This window comes from Canis lupus, chromosome 10 (assembly GCF_003254725.2).
Source record: "Canis lupus dingo isolate Sandy chromosome 10, ASM325472v2, whole genome shotgun sequence".
Lineage (NCBI taxonomy): Eukaryota > Metazoa > Chordata > Mammalia > Carnivora > Canidae > Canis > Canis lupus.
The window spans coordinates 45,490,757-45,512,283 of record NC_064252.1 but is presented as its reverse complement, the minus strand read 5'-3'; the positions used below and the strand labels follow the sequence as shown (position 1 = coordinate 45,512,283).

The 21,527-nt window shown below is 35.8% G+C and overlaps 1 protein-coding gene across 1 annotated transcript in view; it reads right to left on the bottom strand.

Moving 5' to 3' along the window:
• The window catches only part of TMEM131 (transmembrane protein 131), a 227,704-nt gene that overhangs the window by 157,496 nt on the left and 48,681 nt on the right, over positions 1-21,527 (bottom strand). The window contains exon 2 of the mRNA XM_025464690.3: positions 9,301-9,362. Within this exon, the coding sequence (XP_025320475.3) occupies positions 9,301-9,362 (62 nt within the window). The remainder of the gene's footprint in view (positions 1-9,300; positions 9,363-21,527) is intronic.

Here is a 21,527-nt window from a genome sequence, read left to right as displayed (position 1 = left end):
CTTCTGATAAAAAACAATAAAAAATATACAATACTACTGGTATATTGTAACAGAATTCTGATGCTAACCACCTCAAGTTAGCATTAGAATCTACAGGTTAAAGGGCACAGTCCCTAACAAGACAGTCTGCACTTCATACACCAACCACAAGTTAGACAGTCTAAGCCATGTGCACTCTGACCACTGACTACAAATCTGGGGGGTTTCCATTATTCCTCCCCCTCAAGCTCAGAACTCAGAACTATTCTCGAATTAGTTTTCTTCTAAAGAAATACATATGGTGAGGTCTTGGGAGGCCCCCAAACAGAATTTCCATGCCCTCTCTCCATGGAATCAGAGTATGTCACTCTCCTGGAACATAAGTGTGCTTACTAACCAGGAAGCTCTATACAGCTTCAGTGTCAGAGTTTTTATTGGAGATTCATTTCAAAGGTATGATTTATTAAATCACTGGCTACCTATGTGATTGAACTCAATTTCTAGCCCACTTCTCCTTCTTGGAGGCAGTTGGGATGGTTCAAAGTCCAAACCCTCTAAACACATTATTGGTTTTTTTGATGACCAGCCCCCACCTTGAAGCATTAACTCAGGTATGATACAAGGGCTCATGGTAACAAAAACTTATTACTAAAGATGTTCCAAGATCTAAAGTTTCCCTAAAGGTAGAAAAATCTATATTCTTTGTCATACAAAAAAACTACCTTGAAATATTCTTGCCAAAAAAAGAAAATTTAATCTAAATCTGATATTCTGTATTTAGCTAACACTTGATAGAAAATCCACGAGAGAGGTATGTTAAATTACACCAAGAAGATGGTATTAGGTCAGCCTAGGTTGTAGGAAATCCTACAGACAAATGATCCAGTTTCTTCAACAACAAAAAATGGCATGGGGAAGTGGGTTAAAAGATACTTAAAATATATATTAAAAAAAAAAAGATATATATTAACCAAATGCAATGTATAGACCTTGCTTGGATCTTGATTTAAATAAACCAAATGTGAAAAAGAATTTTGAAATGGTGGAAGAAAACTGATACAGATCAACCAGGTATTAGGTGATATTAAGTGTTCTGGTTATCTAGTGCTGCATAATAAATTCAAAGTTTAACAGCTTAAAACAGCATTTTATTATTATCCTTCATGTTCTTTTGGGCTGACTAGACTCAGTTGGTTAGATCTCACTTGATATTTCTCAAACGGCTGCAGCCAGATGTGAGTTGTGGCTGATTCATCTGAAGGCTTAAAAGTGCTGCTCATCTACAGTGGCAGGAAAGTGATGATGCTTGGTAGGTGGGCACTTGGCTGGGACCACTGACTGCAGGACCAAATGGGGGCTCTTTATGTGGCTTAGGATCCTCATATCATGCCAACTGGGTCCCAAAAGAAATGTCCCAATTTCTAGAGGTCCAAGAGACCCAGGTAAAAGCTGCCAAGCTTCCTATGACCTAGTATTAATAATACTAGAATACCATCATGTTCTATTCATCAAGATACTATTATTATTGCTATATATAGTATACATTTAGTTATCCACATTTTTATTTTTTTAAAGATTTATTAATTTTAGGGCAGCCCTGGTGGCTCAATGGTTTAGCGCCGTCTTCAGCCTGGGGTGTGATCCTGGAGACCAGGGATCGAGTCCCATGTCGGGCTCCTGGCATGGAGCCTGTTTCTCCCTCTGCCTGTGTCTCTGACTCTCTCTTCTCTCTCTCTCTGTCATGAATAAATAAATCTTTTTAAAAAATTTATTTTAGAGAGAGAGAAGGAGAGCATGTGCACACATCTGTGGGGGCAGAGGAAGGGAGGGGGAGAAGAGAGAAAGAATATCCAGCAGACTCCCCACTGAGAGAGGAACCTGCCTCAGGACTCAATCCCACAACCCCAAGATTATGACCTGAACTGAAATCAAGAGTCGGGTGCTTAAATCAAGTCAGCTACCCAGGTGCCCTTACATATTTTTAATTTTAATGCTCTTTATCCTTTGCATTTTTGAGCTTCTGAGATCATTTACCTTCAGCCTGAAAAGTATTCTCCATTATTTCCTTTGGTGCAAATCTTCTGGTGATAAATTTTCTATGTTCCTATTTGAAAAAAAATTTTTTTTTTACACATAAAGGATATAAGGATATTTTCACTGTGTATAGAATTCTAGTTTTAATTTGTTTTCAGTAAATTTTATTATTTTTTGCCTCCTATTGTTTCAGTTTATAGGTCAGCTGTGAGCTAATTCTAGCCTTCTTTGAAGGTCTTCTCTTTTGTCTCTGGTTGTGTTTTGTGTGTGTGTTTTTTTTTTTAATATTTTATTTATTTATTCATGAGAGACAGAGAGAGAGAGAGAGAGAAGCAGAGACACAGAGGGAGAAGCAGGCTCCATGCAGGGAGCCTGACGTAGGACTTGATCCCGAGTCTCCAGGATCATGCCCTGGGCTGAGAAGGCAGCGCTAAACCACTGAGCCACCCAGGATTATTATTTTAGATAATAATACAGATCTTTACATTTTACAGTGTATCTGTTTGCCTTTGATTATCAATAGTTTTAATATATACTGCTCAAATCTCCCTAAGAGGAAGGACTTGCCATCTAGCTATGAAAAAATGGTGCTAGCTATCAGCCCCTGACTATAGTAACTTTGGGATCAACTGTAGTAACTGAGATAAGTCCAAGTTATTTCTGAGCAACTCCCAGCCAATGAATGGGCCCAGCAGGTGTAGTAGGGCCTGACAACCTCTGTCCAATGTGGGATACTTCCAAAAAGCAGTCTTTGTTCAGAGTTCTCCACTGAGTTGGTCAAGATTCTGTATCACTGTCTGAAGCTCTTCCTACCCAATCCTATTTCCTCCCCCTTACTTTTCACAGGCAGTAGCCCTCCAATAAATCTCTAGTACTCCTTTAACTTTGTCTCAGGATCTTGCTGAGAACCCCAACATATGATAAAGGAGATCTATGCGGAGGGTGGAGAAAAACTATAATAAACAAGACACTTAACAGTGAAACGCTGAAGCTTTTATCTCTGAGATGAGGTATCAAAGTAGGGTCAAAGACACCTACTAAATACCACGTATATTCAACATCATACTGGTTGTAGCCAATAAAGTAAAGAAAAAGAATTAAAAACTAAAAGGATTGGAAAGTGAGAAACACATTATAAACCTCAGATTATAGTAGTTTATGGATCTAATCCAGAGCATCTAACTAGTTATTAGAATCAATAAGCAATTTAGCTAGTTTGCAGAGTAATAGTCAATATATAAAAAAAACCTGCATTTTTACATTTTACATTAAGTCATATGAATTACCACTTTTATAGATCAGAAGAGGTAACAGAGAGCCCAGAAACACACACATACATGGATACTTATGAATAAAGTGTCACTGAAGAACACTGGGGAAAGAAAATATTGGGGAACAGTCAATAAAGTGTACTGGGACAAGTGAATATGTATATGAGAAATAAAACCATGACCTCACACCAATAACAAAATCAATTTGTTAGAATTACAGCTATAATTGTGAAAGGCAAAACAATAAACTTCTATATTTTAGATAATAATACAGGAGAATATCTTTATGACCTTGGATAAGAAAATATTTCTTTAGCAGTTCACAAAAAGTGTAAGCTATAATGGAAAAAAAGCTTAAACTACACTAAAATTAAAATTAATTAAAAGATTTCTGTTCATTGAAGTCACCATTATGTGTGGAAAGGGTAATCCACCAAGTAGAAAAGATATTTCTAATAGGGCACCTGGGTGGCTCTGTTGAGCATCTGCCTTTGGCTCAAGTCATGATCGCGGGTCCTGGGATTGAGTCCCACATCGGCCTCCCCGCAGGTAGCCTCCTTCTCCCTCTGCCTATGTCTCTGCCTTTCTCTCTGTCTCTCATGAATAAATAAAATCTTTAAAAAAAAAGATTAAAAAAAGATATTTCTAATATATATGTATATGTATGTGTGTGTGTGTGTGTGTATATATATCACACCAGAATTGTATCCGGATTTATAAAAAAAAAAAACCTCCTATCAAACAAGAGGGGGAAAGACATGCAATCCAAAAGCTAAATAGGGCAAAAGATTTGACTGAGATTTCACAAAAGATATCCAAATGGTAAAATAAACATAAAAAGTTGCTCCACCTTATTAAGAATCAGAAAAATGCAAATTAAAACTGCAGTAAGATACCATGACCTACACTTCAGAATGTTAAAAAAAAAAAAAAAAAACATATGAAGTATTGCAGAGCAATTCCTGATGATGGGACTGTAAACTGGAACAAGTACTCTGGAAAACCATATGGCATTATGTATGAAAATAGAAGGTTCAAAACCTATGTCCCAGCAGTTGCACTTAACTCTACCAGAAATACGTATGTTCACCAAAAAGATAGCAATTACTTATAACAGCCAAAATTGGAAACAAATGAAATGTCCAACAGCAGAAATGATATACAAATTGGGGCATGTTCATATAATGCAATACTATTCAGCAAGGAAAATGAATAACCGCAGTTACACTCAACAGCACAGAGAATCTTAGAAACGTAACACTAAGAAAAAGCTGGAAAAAATAATACAAATTGTATGAACTTCAAAAAACAGATGATACTATAGTGTTTAGTTTTTTTAAGATTTTATTTATTTATTCATGAGAGACACAGAGAGAAGGCAGAGACACAGGCAGAGGAAGAAGTAGGCTCCATGCAGAGAGCCCGATGTGGGACTCAATTCCAGAACTCTGGGATCATGCCCTGAGCTGAAGGCAGATGCTTACCTGCTGAGCCACCCAAGCACCCTAATACTACAGTGTTCAGAGACACATGCTCCGAAGGTAAGACTTCTAGGGAAAGAAATTATCATAAATTTCAGGACTATGGCCAACTTTTGGAGATAGTGACTGGGAGAGAGTTTCAGGGGGGAACTTAGGAGAGTGTTGGCATGTTTTTAGTTTTTAACTGGGGTAGTAGTTGTTTATAGGTATTTGCTTTGCAAAACCCCCCCACATTTTATGCATGTACGTATGAATTATATCTCACAATAAACACCTTAATTAAAGAAAAAGAAATAAAATTCTTAGACATCTTTACATTCCTTAGAAGACAACTCAATAATATAGGATCCCTAACTGAATAGTTAGAACCATTTATACTAGCCTACGTCTAGAATGAACCTGATTCATCTTACAGAATGCAGAGCTTCCAATGGCTTCAACTTCAAGCCATTTAGTTACAGAAACTAAAAAAACTTGTCTAGGAGCTCAAGTTATTCCCAGTAGCCTCTTTATAATTCCTGTTAAGTTTTACAATGGCTATCTTTAAAAATTAGTACCTTTTAAATGTAAGCTGGGTAGCTCCGTGGTTGAGCATCAGCCTTTGGCTCAGGTCATGATCCCCCAGTCCTGGGATCCAGTCCCACATAGGCTCCCCACAGGGAGCCTGATTCAACTTCTGCCTAGGTCTCTGCCTCTCTTTCTCTCTGCATCTCTCATGAATAAATAAATACAATCTTTAAAAAAAACAACAACAACAACAAAAAAAACAAATATAAGCTCACCCAAGAACAAGAGAATTACTAGACAACCAAACATGTTTGCTTGCTTATTCGGTTGAGTGTTTTGGTGTGTTGCAAATGACTGTCTAGTTAAGGAAGGCCTCTGCAGTCCTTTCCCCACCAACCTAACACAGAATAGAAGGCAAACTTTCCACAATCTTTTCCTCAACCTTCCTTTGAGAGGACTGAGAAAAGTTATTTCTGTAATATGAACTTTGGCTTACTAACATAGTCCTGCAGCTAAAATATTGGGGGCACAAGAGAAGTGGAACCTGTTATCTCTCATGTGTATGAAAAGATCTCTTAGACCTGAACTGTCTTCTAAGCACAACAATTAGGAATTTATCTCATTCCTCTAAGGCAACCTTGTTACTTCAGGTAACAAAGCCGTGGAAAATATAAAGTGTAAGAGCTCTGGAATCAAAACTGCTTCTTATTCTTCTCGTACCCCTTTTAGTACTGAAATTTGAGGCCAATTAATGAACTAGTTGAGACTCCAACAAATACTTTAAAAACACCAGTTCTAGCTATTCTTGCCTTATGTAGCTGAAAGCCAGGTAATGAGTACACATAATAGATGCCTGCAAGTTATGAGAACAACCAATGAGCATACAATGAGCACTCAAGAAAAAAAATTTTGTTTCTTGACCAAAATGAGAAAACAAAATTATGTGGTTCCATAGTTATGAGTTTTAAAAAACAAAGCTATGCATACATGTATTTTTCAACTCATGAACATTACGGAACTTGCCTTCTAACATCTTTAAATTCTATTTATTGTTCTGGTAGAATAGTGAAGGAAGGAAGAAGGAAAAAAGGAAGGGAGGTAGGGACAAAGGTAAGGGGAAGGAAGGAAGGGCAGGCAGGCATTTGGAATGGAAGAAGATAGAAAAAGGAAAACACAAAGTCTTTTCCTTAGGCTTTATCTTTATTTGTTTATAAGAAAGTTAGATTAGGAAACAGGTAAAGGCTTTTAAGAGTATCTTTTATTATTCAATCTTATAATCTATCAAAGGAATGGGTCAAGAAGAGCCAACCACTCAGATCAGTTAGGACTGGAATGATGGTTTGAGATACTTCTTGACCTGCACCTCCTATGGTAATGAGTCTTCTGTTGAGAAGCAGAATCCTCAGTGTCTGTGTTCCTCTTAGGAATTGTTTCATCTTTCTATAGTCTATATACCAAATTTTAGTAGCCTTGCCAAACAGGAATGGCAACAGCCAAAGCACCAACTACAGAAAACATGAGCTAAGAGGATTACTGTGAGTTCTAATCATAACCTAGTAGGATTAGATTACCTAGTGGTAACCTAGGCAATACACTGGGAGGAACTGCACATGCATGGTGCTGTGGAAAGAGCTTTGAAAGCAGAAAAGTCTGGGTACTTACTAGATGTTGGATTGCTGCTCTAGTAAGTGAAGATTGAGCAAATTATTTAATTTTTATGAGCCTCATTTTATCTTTAAAAAACAAGGAAGGTAAATCCAAAGTTTCTAGCAAAATTTTTATGAGTTTTGGCAATTTTTATAGACTTATCATCAATTAATTTTCAGAGCTTAGAAAGTTACTATGAGCCAAGTTGCATGAATGTAACATAAAATTCAGGATTTGGGAAGCAATGCTCTCAGGCAAAATTCTCATTTTACATAATGCAACACAGGCTGTTGCTTTGACTCTCTCCCTGACTTAGTTCTAATTTAATTTGAAAAAAATTTGATATATATTCTGCCATAGGAATGCTACATGTACACACTTCTGTTCTAATCATATCATAAGAAATCCAGGAGTTGTTTAAGAAATAGTTTAACCTACTGGCAAATTATCATTAGAAAGAATGACATTATGTCAACATCAAAATTGTTATTTCTAGGACATGTTCTTCAGTATTAAAATGAACTTACACATATCTATTTAAAAGGATCTTATATTCTGCTACTTGAGGATAAATACACTATATATAGCATCTTGACATTAGACATTCTGCTGGAATCTTAGTGAGGTTTCAGTGTGGCTGAGATAACCAACTGGTACCACCTGTCCTCAACATTGTTCCTGTCTAAAATTACCTTTGCCAGAGAACTCTGAGGTCTTAACCAAGGTGTCAATCAAGCTCTTGTCCAAGCATTTCAGCAAACTCAAAGAGGATGAGCAAGTCACATCCCCGTCAAACTCTTCCACATCCAAGTCTATTTAGACAGGGACTCACAACCTCCCCCAATAAAAACACAAATCAAGCTCCAGAATTTTCAAAATGAATTACCACTTGCAACCTAGATGTCTAGTTCTTAAAAGACATGGATCCTTCTTCAATCAATAAAGAAAGGAGAATTTTCCAGAAATTCAGTCCTGATTTGCCTGTTATCCAGATCCTGCAAACCACCTAAAGGGAGATATTTAAAATAGTCATTCCTATCGGTTCTCTAAGTTCTCACCTTGCAACAGATTTAAAAACTAGAAAAGAGACACTAAGCTCATTTTCTAGTAAGGTAGCTTTATAAAATTTGAGATTATATATCTTTAGTTTTTATTCAGTTTTTCAATATAAAAGGCTGTACAAAGACTTCTGCAAGTATCATGCAGACACTGCCTGCTGTGTTTCTCAACATCTCTTACGTAAAGGTATGAATAATATGCTTATTTAAAAATTTGGAAGCAGGGAAAAAGTTATCATTCAGAACACTTACTTGCTTTATTGTCAGAGAAAAAGAACCTTAAAACCCATCACTTTTTTCTTGTTCTCTTTATTTGGTTTATTGTCTGAAATCTAAATTTATGATAAAATGCAAACAGAAATTTTATTTCAGGTCTCTAGCACAATTATTTTTTTTCTATTGCCTTAATCTAACTTTTAGTTTCCTTTCATTATTATAAGTTACAAGGAATATTTCTTCACAGCAATTTAAGTAATGTATTTAATTATAATTAAATAAATACACACATTATAGGCAGCATCACATATGAGAAAGACAATCATACCTGGAGTGAGAAAACAATAATTCTAATACCGGCCCCATTACCACAAAGTCATGGAATCTTTTGCACTTTCTTAAACTAAACCTTGGGAAGATTGTAAGTTATGCTACCAAACAGATGGTACTTGAAAGCATATGTTATAATTACAAAAGTGGTAAATACTATAAAACAAGCACAGAATATGATACAGGTTGGAAGAAGGAAAACATCTCAGCCATAAAAAATCAGAGGAGTGGTTAAGATGCTTTTCCTCTCTCTTTCAGCTCTGAAATTCTAGAACTGATTTTTAGCTAAGAAGATTAAAATAGGCTTCATGGGGTATCTGTGCTAGGTCTGAAAGGAAGGACACGAGATTCCAATTTTATGTATATTTAAAAATATGGCTTAGAATGGCAAGTGGAAAGATGATATAGATGTACATCTACAGAACTTATACTCTAGAGAAGTCTTCCTCCAGATAAATATTCTGAGGTCCAACATCTGAACAGAGTGTTTCACTCACTGGCTCCACACTCAAAGAGCTAACCACTAATTCCACTGTTCCTGATCTGATTCTCCTCACCTAAACACCTAACACCCCTCCAAGAAATACTGAATTTAAAAGATAATTCCTATAGCTAAGGAGATTTTTATTATTACTAATGACTCAGCTGACCTGTCTGCATATAAAGCTCATAAAATATATTTCACAGGAACCAGTTACATTTTTTAAAGATAAATAACAATCGGATATTATTCAAGGTTTGACACTGAGATAATTTTTCAACTTAAAATAAAATTACCTGTAGTAACCCTCCATCATCAAAACGTAGCACTTCTATTATGCTCTCCGACTGAATAAATGCTGTGAAGAAAACAAAACATACTATCACTTTATGGAAACATAAATTTGATTTAAATAAATATTTTACCTTAAATTTAACAAATACAATTATATATTTTTAAAAACATACTGCTTGATGGTTAAAGAGGAAAATACAATCTTTCAAGATTTTGGCAACTATGAAATGCTTTCAAATAAAACAATGCAATCCAATTAGAAAGCAGTTGTAACAACCTATAGGCTGTGTAAGCCACCTGCATAATATATTCCTGCTATACTGCCAGAAAGTACAAAATAGTCAAATTTAGATGCAGCTGATTATTTTCACCCACAGATAACTGAAAATATCACAAGCACATGGAAAAGATTATTAGAGGATTCCATTACCAAAAAAAAAAATGATAAACCAAAATTCTCTATCATCTGCTCTTTTATAGCAATGACAGGACTTGGAATCAACAGTCAAAAGAGCCTTGGAGGGAGAATGGGCAAGGAAAATGGCAAGAGGAGATTATTCCATTCCAAAAACCGGCACACAATGCAAAGACAAGATATTTCTAAAGTTCACATACTTTTAGCACATGATCTGGCGGTTGTGCTCACAGGTATTTACCCAACGGATTTGAAAACTTATGCCCACACAAAAATCTGCACTTCATTCTGTATAAGCAGCTCCATTCATAATTCCCCAAAATGGGACACAATCACGACGATGTTCCTCAATAGGTGAGTAGATAGATAAACTATAGTATATCTATACAACAGTATTATTCAGCAATAAAAAATAAAAAGCTCCATACTGTTTGATTCTAAGTATATGACATTCTGGAAAAGGTTCTACTACAGAAACGGTTAAAAGACGAGAGGTTGCTTGAAGTTTTGGAAGAGTAATGAGGATGTGAGTAAGTGAAGCAAAGGAAATTTTGCAGAGCAGTAAAACTATTCTGTATGACGCTGGAATGGTAGCGTGTATACAGCACTATGCATTCATCGAAACAGAACTTTAGAGTGACCCTAATGTATGCAATTTAAAAATCCTTTAGGAGATCAAGGGATCCCAGGATGAAATGACAAAATAATTTAACTATATTACAAATCTATGAAACCACCTTACTGAAGTGGAGGGTAGAGAAAGGTGCTGACATAAGTAAAGTAAAAGCGAGTAGAAACTGTAAGACTAAAGGTAAAAGACTTAAAAAAAAAAAAAAGAAAGAAAGAAAGAAAAAGAAATTGTACATAAGCACTATACCCCAATTATTTCCCATGGGAGCTTGGATTAACAATTCTAATGTCACTATACATGTACACTGGAACTGAACAATTAAATACAAGGAGAGTGAAAGTCAGACTTCTCATTACTGGAGTAAGAGTTTACACAAAAGCAAGGGGAAGAAGCTATAATGATTCATATGATAATGAACCAAGTTGGCAACATCAGTATGAACTTATACTTAGTTTAATATACAGTTATGTACAGAAATATTTATAAATATGTGTATATGCAGGGGTTAGTATACATATACATACTTTCTTGCTTAGTCAGTTGAAAGGGCCTAGGAGCAATGATACCCCAATAGCATAATGTAGACCTAATGCATGGATCTTGGGTTCTAATACCATTCTCCAATAAAAGGAACCAGGGCTTCTTAGAGAAATGGCTCAATCTAGGACCAGGGCAGGATATATATATCACAAAATTGGAGTGCCTTATGGTCCCAGAAAGTAAGCAAGTGCTAAGCATCAACCCCCCCCGCCCCCAAAAAAAAATCCTGTACTGATGAGAGTCTGTCAAAGGGATGTCAGAAATTAACAGAAAGAGTTTGCATATGGCCAAACCTGGAACTTGAGCAATACAATAGTGTTAGATTACAACCCAAAATAGAAGATTAATAGACATGGGTCCATACTGACATAAATAAATGATTGAATAAATGAATAAATGGGGTAGAAGATACAGAACTCCCAGGCAGAACCCTAAATAATTTATGTATCTAGAAGATGGAGCATAACTTCTCATCCATTAACAAATGTGGGATGCACACAGGGACTTCCTTCCAAAAAAAAAAACAATATGAAAAGGAGGGGGAAAAAGTATTTGTACAGTGGAGAAACTGGACAGATGTTAACTCAGATGATAAAGGTCAACATCCTCCAGCAAAATGTCATGCTGACAGTATGTACCCTTCATATGATATGACATAATAAAAATGGTACTTTATCTTTGTGGTCTTCCTCCTCAAAAATCACATAACCCCAGACACATCATAAGAAAAACAGACAAATCCCAAACAAGAAACATTCTACAAAATATCTGAGTAGTACTAAAAACTGTCAAAGTCATCAAAAACAAGGAAAGTCTAAGAGACTGTCACAGACCAGTGCAGCCTAAGCAGACAGGACTACCAAATGTAATGTGTTATCTTAGATAAGATCCTAGAAAAGAAAAAGGAAATTAGATAAAAACTAGGGAAATCTGAATAAAATATGGACGTTAATAATCATATATTAATATTCATTTGTTACTTGTAAAAAAAAAGGGGTACCATACTAATGTAAGGTTTTAATAATAGGGTTTGGGTGGGCGAATGGGAACTCTGTGCTCTCTTTAAAATATTAATATAAATCTAAAACTTTTAAATAAAAAGTTTACTTTTGGGGCTGCCTGGCTGGGCTCAGTTGGAAGAGTATGTGACTCTTGATCTTAGGGTTCTGAGTTTGAGCCCCACATTGGGAGTAGAAATTACTTAAATAAATAAACAAACAAAAAAGCTGACTTTTAAAAAACTGAAACAATGATATTTCATTTAGCTTAATATAACATTCACTGATTCCTCTTTATTAGTCTTTGAGTATTCATCACAGAAGCAGCTTACTGTCTCATCCCACATACCTGGCTTTTCCAGTGTGACTAAAGCTGCAAGCCAAGTAGCAAGGTGAGATTAGATTACATTACCTAACTGGATGGTATTTCCAGCCTCCCAAGAATCACTTTTCCCTTGTTCTAATAATCATACCCCAATTTTATTTTGGGAAAGTCCTGTCCTTCATTTCTTGTGTATCTTCAACCACTGTGCCAATCTGCTCCACTGCACAGTCCCCATCAGTTCTTAGTATGTAGAGAATACTCAAATACTGAGCGCGTGAGTGAAATCCCACCTCTTTTGCTCAGATAGAAGTATTGGTATTTGCATTTGTTGATGCAAATGATCTCTTTCTGGTTTGTTATCTAGTAGTGAAAGCTTGTAGTTGGTTTCAGATTCACACTGTGAAGGTAAAAGGCTCTGCCTAGCTCACTCAGCCCATTTCAACCCCTTTTTCCACCTTTTAACATAAACTGAGATTTTAGATGATCTAGAAAATATCTTTTTGTGATACTCCTGTTGAAGACAGATTTATTGATGTAAGAACACAATTAATTAACAAGAATTAACCAAATAGCCAGATGCTCACAAATGAAGAGACAAAAAGAGTAGGAGCTCTTAGTTAGAAGCTTTCCATCTAGTCAGCAGTACAAAGGTACCAGAAACAAAACATGATCTATTTGGAGGTTGCTATTAGAGTTATGACAATGACTATCACCTAACTTCCCCCATCATCAAGCTAGATCACACCTTTAGCTAACTGAGGAGAACTTACCAATATAAAGATAAGGCAGCAAAATAATTTGGTTGTATAGTATTTTTAGTTAGGAGGTTTAAAAAAAAAAAAAAAAAACCATGAATTACCTTAGTTGAAAATAATCAGTAACAGCCACTGTTTTATAAAGTCCTAAAAGGAAAATATTGTATTATATATCATCAGCTTCCCTTAAAAGATGAAGAAATGAACAGAATTCAACTCAGGCATGAAATAAATTAAGATATTTTACTTTAAATAGCCAGTTATAAGAATGTCAAACTATGCCTAGAAAACCAAAACTGACACTAGATAAGTATTTAATCATTTGAAGTGTTAACAGTGTTAGGCTGTAAAATAAAAAAGTAACCAAAGTAAGTCAAATTCCTTCATTTCTGTATTCAAAACCATAACGTACATCTACTTCCTCTCAAGTTTTCCCCCTAATTTTATATTTTAAGTGAATCCCAAACTGTCCCAATGTTTCCCAGTTCAAACAGCAACCTATGTAATAGAATGAGAACATCTAATAATTATCATCACTATATTATTATTAATAACCTTCAAACTATCCTATGACCCAGACATTACAGGTTCCATTTTTAAATAAGCAGGTACAATGAGGTTATGCTTAAGGTCACTAAGCAAGAAAAGTGGCTAGAGATAAGACTATAAATTTCAGCAAAAGGACCCCAGAATCTATGGTTCTAAACCCATCACTATTTACTTACAAAGTAAATTTGGCATTATGACTAATGACACCTTAAAGCAACCTAATTTCTAAAATTAGGCATATATTTCCAATAACAAGTAAGGAAAGAAGGAAAGGATTTACATTTCTGGCTTTTATGATTTTGTAGGCATTAACTCTGCAAAGCTGGGCTCCATAAGATGTACTTTAAGGTCCCTGTAACCACCCACATTCTCATGATGTCTAAGAGGAACAAAGACATTTCCATACAGTGTAAAAATCTCCATGTGTTGGTCTTTAATCACTCACTTTCAAAACAGAAGTTGAGAAATTGAGTTCATTTACTTCCCTATCTTATTTAGTAATGAATGACACAAGAAAAATACCTTCAATTTATTTTTTTTTATTTTTTAAAATTTTTATTTATTTATGATAGTCACAGAGAGAGAGAGAGAGAGAGAGAGAGGCAGAGACATAGGCAGAGGGAGAAGCAGGCTCCATGCACCAGGAGCCCGACGTGGGATTCGATCCCGGGTCTCCAGGATCGCGCCCTGGGCCAAAGGCAGGCGCTAAACTGCTGCGCCACCCAGGGATCCCCAATACCTTCAATTTAAAGGCAAATCTTTCTCTACTATGATTTTTTTTCTTTTAGAGATTTTTTTCCCCTGAATGTTACAATCTGCCCGTTTCCCTACATCTTCTAAAATAATTGATGAAAACAATGAACATAAACAAGCAGTAGAAATATGTGTCATATGGGTATGGATGTGTGTGTGTGTGTATGTGTGTGTGTGTGTGTACCAGGCATTGGGATCCTAGGCTGTAATCATTGATTCTCTACTTTCTAGCCTTCATGGTCTCCTCCATAAAGGGAGGAGGTTGGACTAGTAAAGTAAGTGACCTTTTAATAACCAGAAAGCAAAAAAAGGGCCACACAGGCAGGACTTGGAAAGGCACTCAAATCCTGTGTCAAACAATCACCCTGCCTGGAATATTCTCACGGCTATTGTTTTCTTCAAGTCTCCCCTCGAACACCATCCCTCAACCAGGCTTTCCTGAACTGCTCCAGGCAGTCCTGGATGCTCTATCATCTGCCCCATTCTAACTCATGACAATCTGTACTAGTTTCTGGTTTGCTTGTCATCTAGCACAAAGTTTGAAAAATGGCAGAATAAAAATGGTTAAAATAATGGCATTATTATTTCAGAATTCATTATTGTTAATGATATTATTAATATCCCTTTTACAGTTACACTTGCTCAGGATTTTATTTCAACAAATGCTCACTGATAAACATTTTTAAACATTCTGTACTAGATTTGTGTGAATCCCTTCTATCTGTAAAGATAGTCTGACTGAAACCTTATTTCACCCCTTATTAATTTTCTTATCTGAAAGATGTAATATATGTTGTCTTCTTCCCACACTAAAAATGCAAAGGAATTCACATGTCAAATTCTATTTTATCAAGACCACTCAATATTATCAACTCCGTAAAAAAAAAAAGGCTGTGTCCATGTTATTTATTCCAACTCAAAAATACAGATTTATGCAACTCAGATGTGCCAGACACACATCTTACATCCAAAGAGGAGAGGCACATATATTTTCTAATTAATTTTATAGTTTATGATAAAATATCATAATTTTCATTTTATCCTGAAGTGCTCAATTTATACAAAAAGATCAGTAAACTTAAGTTTTAAAATGTCTTAGAACCACCAATTACTCTAAACAAGCAACAGAAAATCACTAATACACAGAAGCACATCCTACTATTCCTCCCTAGCACAAGCAGGTAAATTAGGGGGAGTACCGGAGACAATATATAAAACAAGCAGATCAAAATAACAATATAGGGATCCCTGGGTGGCACAGCGGTTTGGCGCCTGCCTTTGGCCCAGGGTGCGATCCTGGAGACCCGGGATCGAATCCCACATCGGGCTCCCGGTGCATGGAGCCTGCTTCTCCCTCTGCCTATGTCTCTGCCTCTCTCTCTCTCTCTCTCTGACTATCATAAAATAAATAAAAAAAAAACAAACAAAAAAACCAAAATAACAATATAAAGGCTCTGAACATTATGCTGTTTCTGTAACCATAGGTCACAAAAGGATCTCTATAATAAACCTAAACAGCATGACTGACTACGAAACTAAAAAGTTTAGGGACACCTGGGTGGCTCAGCGATTGAGCGTCTGCCTTCAGCTCAGAGCATGTTCTCGGGTTCAAGGACCAAGTCCCACATCGTACTCCCTGCAAGGAGCCTACTTCTCCCTCTGCCTATGTCTCTCTCTGTTTCGCTCATGAATTAATAAATAAAATCTTTTAAAAAATAAATAATGTCCACAATAGCCAAACTGTGAAAGAAGCCTCGGTGTCTATATATTAAATGGAATATTAGCCATTTGAAATGACAAATGCTGTGACATGGATGGAACTGGAGGGTATTATGCTGAGTGAAGTAAATCAATCGGAGAAGGATAAACATTATATGGTCTCATTCATTTGGGGAATATAAAAAAATAGTGAAAGGGAATAAAGGGGAAGGGAGAGAAAAATGAGTGGGAAATATTAGTGAGGGTACAGAACATGGGAGACTCCTAACTCTGGGAAACGAACACGGGGTAGTGGAAGGGGAGGTGGGCAGGGGGATGGGGTGACTGGGTGATGGGCACTGAGGGGGGTACTTGATGGGATGAGCACTGGGTGTTATGCTATATGTTGGCACATCGAACTCCAATTAAGAAATATACTAAATAAATCTTTTCCAAGTTAAAAAATAAATTAAATTAAAAATTTAAATAGTATCCTACCACAATAGAAACAATCCAAGTGTCCATCAACAGATGAATGGACCAACAAAACACAGTATATAAATACAATGGATTATTATTCAGCAATAAAAATGAATGAAGTTGATACATGCTACAAACATGGGTGGACCTTGAAAACATGCTAAGTGAAATATGACAGACACAAATGACTAATATTGTGATTCTACTTAAATGAAATATTTAATATAGGCAAATTCACTGAGACAGAAAGTACATTACAGGTTACCAGAGGCCAAAGTAAGGGGGAGTGGGAGTTATTTCTTAATGGTTACTGAGTCTTTGCGATGATGAGAAAGTTTTGGAACAGATAATGGTAATAGTGGCACAACATGAATGTAATTAATGCTACTCTATTGTACACTTAAAAATAATGGTAAATTTTGTGTTACATATGTCACTAATTTTTTTCAAAAAATTCCTGCACACAATATTAAAAAAAAACACTGCACCACTATATCTCATTAACTTGGACCCAAAAAAAGTACAACAAACTATAAATAAATTGAACCCAGAAATATAGAAAAAACTACACATCATAACCAATGAGATTTAAGTTGTAAAGACTGGCTTAAAATTTAAAAAACAATCAATATAATTCACTATGAACAGGCTAAAGAAGAAAAATAAAATTTTTAAAGATTTTATTTATTTATTCATGAGAGACACACAGAGAGAGGCAGAGACATAGGCAGAGGGAGAAGCAGGACCCTGGGATTACAACCTGAGCCAAAGGCAGATGCTCAACTACTGAGCCACCCAGGTGCCCCAAGAAGAAAAATTTCTTGATCATATCTACTGAAATAGAACAAGTACTTGACAAAAACCCAATACCCACTCATGACAAAAACTCTCAATAACATCGGAGAAAAGTAGAACTACCTCAATCTTCAGGTAATATCTTACTTAATGATTAAAAAATGAGACTGGGAATATCAGGGATGTGGCTCTTGCCGTTCTTAACATAGCATTAGAAGTTCTAGTCACAAGTCCTAGTCACTATAACAAAGCAAGAAAAAGAAAAACCTATACACTGGAAAAGAAATAACACTATCCCTATCTGCAAGTTCATAACTGTCTATGTAAAAATCCTAAGGACCCAAAAAGCAAACAAACGAAAACCTCATATACCTAATAAGCAAATTTAGCAAAGTTGCAGAATACAAGGTCAAAACCCAAAAGTCAATTGCATTTCTTTATATTAACAATGAACATGTGGAAAGCAAAGTTAAAACCATCATACTATATGAAATAATTAGATATTAAATGTAAGGTATCACGTACAGAATAATATACCAATATACTAAATGCTAATGAAAAAAAATTTTTTTTAATTTTTTTTTTTTTAATTTATGATAGTCATACAGAGAGAGAGAGAGAGAGAGGCAGAGACAGAGGCAGAGGGAGAAGCAGGCTCCATGCACAGGGAGCCCGACGTGGGATTCGATCCCGGGTCTCCAGGATCGCGCCCTGGGCCAAAGGCAGGCGCCAAACCGCTGCGCCACCCAGGGATCCCCCTGAAAAAAAAATTTTTAAGACCAAAATAAATGTGAAGATATACCACGTTCACAGAAGACTCAAAATAGTAAAAATGCCAATTCTTCCCATACCAACCTATAGTTTTAACACAAATCCTATGAAAATGGTTATTTGTAGACTAACACAAGCTTATTTTAAAAATTAGATAGAAAAATAAAAATAAATAAAAATTAGATGTAAAGGCACAAGCCCTAGAATTACTAAAAACAATCTTCAAAAATATGAAGTGAGAGCAATAACTCTAACAGATATTATATCTTACTATACCTATATCATTAGAGCACAATATTGCATACAAATGGACACATAAATCACTTGGATAAAACAGAAAACCTAGAAGTAGACCCAAACAAATAGGCCACCTTGACAAAAACCACAAAAGCAATTCATTGGATGAAGTATAATCTTAAAAAAAAAAAAAAAAAAAAAAGCACCTAGACATCCACAGGCAAAAAGAAAAAAGGAAAAAAGAACCTTGACATCACTTCTCTACAAAAATTAACTCAAAATGGACCACAGATCTAAACAATTTTTTTTTAATTTTTTATTTATTTATGATAGTCACGCAGAGAGAGAGAGAGAGAGGCAGAGACACAGGCAGAGGGAGAAGCAGGCTCCATGCACTGGGAGCCTGACGTGGGATTCGATCCCGGGTCTCCAGGATTGCGCCCTAGGCCAAAGGCAGGCGCCAAACCACTGCGCCACCCAGGGATCCCAGACCACAGATCTAAAATGCAAAACTACAGCATTTAAAAAAAAATAATTGAGGAGAAAATCTTCAGAATTGAAGGTGGTAAAGAATTCTTAGAATTGACAACAGAAGCACAATTCAGGAAAGATAAAACTGAAAAAGTATACCTCATCAAAATCTAGAACTTTTACACTCCAATGACTGTTAAGAGAAAGGCAAAAAGGGCAAAAAGGTGAAAATTAAGGTGGAAATTTATCTAAACACATATTCAACAAAGGGCTAGATAGAATCTAAAGAAAATATATGAACAATTCTCAAAACCAAATAGAAAAAAAAAATCCAATTAGAAAATAGGCAAAAGAGGGATCCCTGGGTGGCGCAGCGGTTTGGCGCCTGCTTTTGGCCAGGGCGCGATCCTGGAGATCCAGGATCGAATCCCACGTCAGGCTCCCGGTGCATGGAGCCTGCTTCTCCCTCTGCCTGTGTCTCTGCCTCTCTCTCTCTCACTGTGTGCCTATCATGAATAAATAAAAATTAAAAAAAAAAAAAAAGGCAAAAGAGAGAAACAGACATTTCATCCAGATGGCACATAAGTGCAAGAAATGGCATTCAACATCATTAGCCATCAGGAATATGCAAACTCAGACCACACTATTAGAATGGCAAAAATTAAACAACTATCAGAATGTCATATCCAAATCATGATAATGTAGTATTGACAAGATGTTGCCATTGGGAGAATCTAGGTAGACTGAAGTGGTAGATTACAGTTAATTAGGTTACCAATTAGGTTAATAATAACCTAATTCTAAACTTTTTTTAAAAGGAAAAGTTGGGAATGAGATGTCTATGAGGGCTTTACAAAGCTCTGATGTCTTCCACGTAATCTAAAAGGCCATGTGTGCAAGGAGGCTATGTATATGCTCAGCAAAGACCTGAAGGCCTGAATGCTCTCATACCTGACTGACCCTGAGGTTTTTGTGTGAGCAGGATGTAAAGGCTAAGGCCTAACTGTCAACTGCCTGACTATTGAAGGTGTGCTCCAAGAGCCTCTTAGCAAAGACTGGGAGAATTACTGGTTCCAGGCATTTAAGGTAATCTCTGTTCAATTACTGGCTCACCATAAGCCTAACCAAGCCAACTTCAGTGACCATGTAGGACAAATAAGACACACTTAAAAGAATTAGTTCTGAAAGGACAAAAGAAACAAACAGCAACAACAACAAAACCTGAGGAGGGGAAAAATCTGATGGTCAACTGCGACATTATGTATTACTTTAAATGCCCAGTTCTCAATATAAAGTTGGAAGACAGGCAAATATATGGCCCATGCAAAGGACAAGGGGTAGTCAATAGAAAGTGCTGCTGAGAAATCCAATGTTGGAATTACTAAACACTTTAAGTTAGCTGTACTAAAAATGTTCAAAGAATTAAAAGGAACCATGCCTAAAGAACTAAAGGAAAATATGAAAATGATGTCTCACAATGTAGAAAATATTAAGGAGCTAGAACTTTTAAGAGAAATCAAACTAAAAAATAGTAATTGAAATTCTCTAGTTTTTAGTGAAATATTGTAGGCAATATAAAAAACAAAACAAAACAAAACAAAACAAAAGGCACAATATGGCCAATACACAGAGGAAAAAGTGCAATGGATAGAAACTGTCCCTGAGGAAGTCCAGACAGGACTTACTGGGCAAAAATATTACATAAGCTACTATAAGCATGTTAGAAGTCAAGGAAACCATATGCAAACAAAAACTTCACAAAACAAAAACTAAAGGGTAATATGAGACTGTTGTCTCACCAAATAGAAAAATGTCACTAAAAAGAGAAAAAATTATGAAAAGAAAATATAAATCTGGCATAAAAAGTACAATAACTGAAATTTAAAAATCATTAAAAGGACTCAACAGCATATTTCAATAAGTGGAAGGAAAAAATCAACAAACTTGAAAACAGACTGAAATTATCTTGCCTGAGAAACAGAAACAAGAATGAAGAAAAATGAACAAAGTCTCAATAATTTAAGAGATACAGTCAAAACTACTAACATATGTACAACTGGTGTCCCAGGAGAGGAGAGAACAAAGAATGTAGGAAGAGTATTTGAAAATAGGTGGTATTAATCTGAACCAGAGTGTTATAAATTAAGATATCAGTCCCCATGACAATCATTAAAACAATTATGGACTTTTAAAAAATTATTACTAGAGAAAAAAGACATTTTATGACAAAGGGATCAATCTATCAAGAAGACATAGTAAATACAAATATATAGGCACCTCGTAAGACAGCTCTACAATACATTAAGCAAAAACTGAATGGTAGAAAACCATTCAAAAATGGGTAGAAAAACTAGGAAACAGATGGGTAGAAAAACTAAGCAAGAGATCAAGAGAGAAATAAGGACAGTTGAATAACACTAGAGGCCAACTAGACATCAACAGAACACTTCATCCAACAACTGAATATACATTCTCAAATGCACATGGAACATTCTGCAAGATAGGCCATGTGTTAATAAGCAAAACATATTACAATAACTTTAAAGACATGGAAGTCATACAGAATGTATTATCCAAGTACAATGGAATATAATTAGAAATTAGTAACAGTATACACTAGAAAACTCAAAAAGTACCTGGAAATTTTAAAAATCCCATGAAAGGATAAAGATGTGATACACACACACACACAATGGAACTGTGTGCCATAAAAAAGAATGAAATCTTGCCATATGCAACAACGTGGATGGAGCTAGAGAGTATTATGTTAAACAAAATAATTCAGATAAAGACAAATACCCTACAATTTCA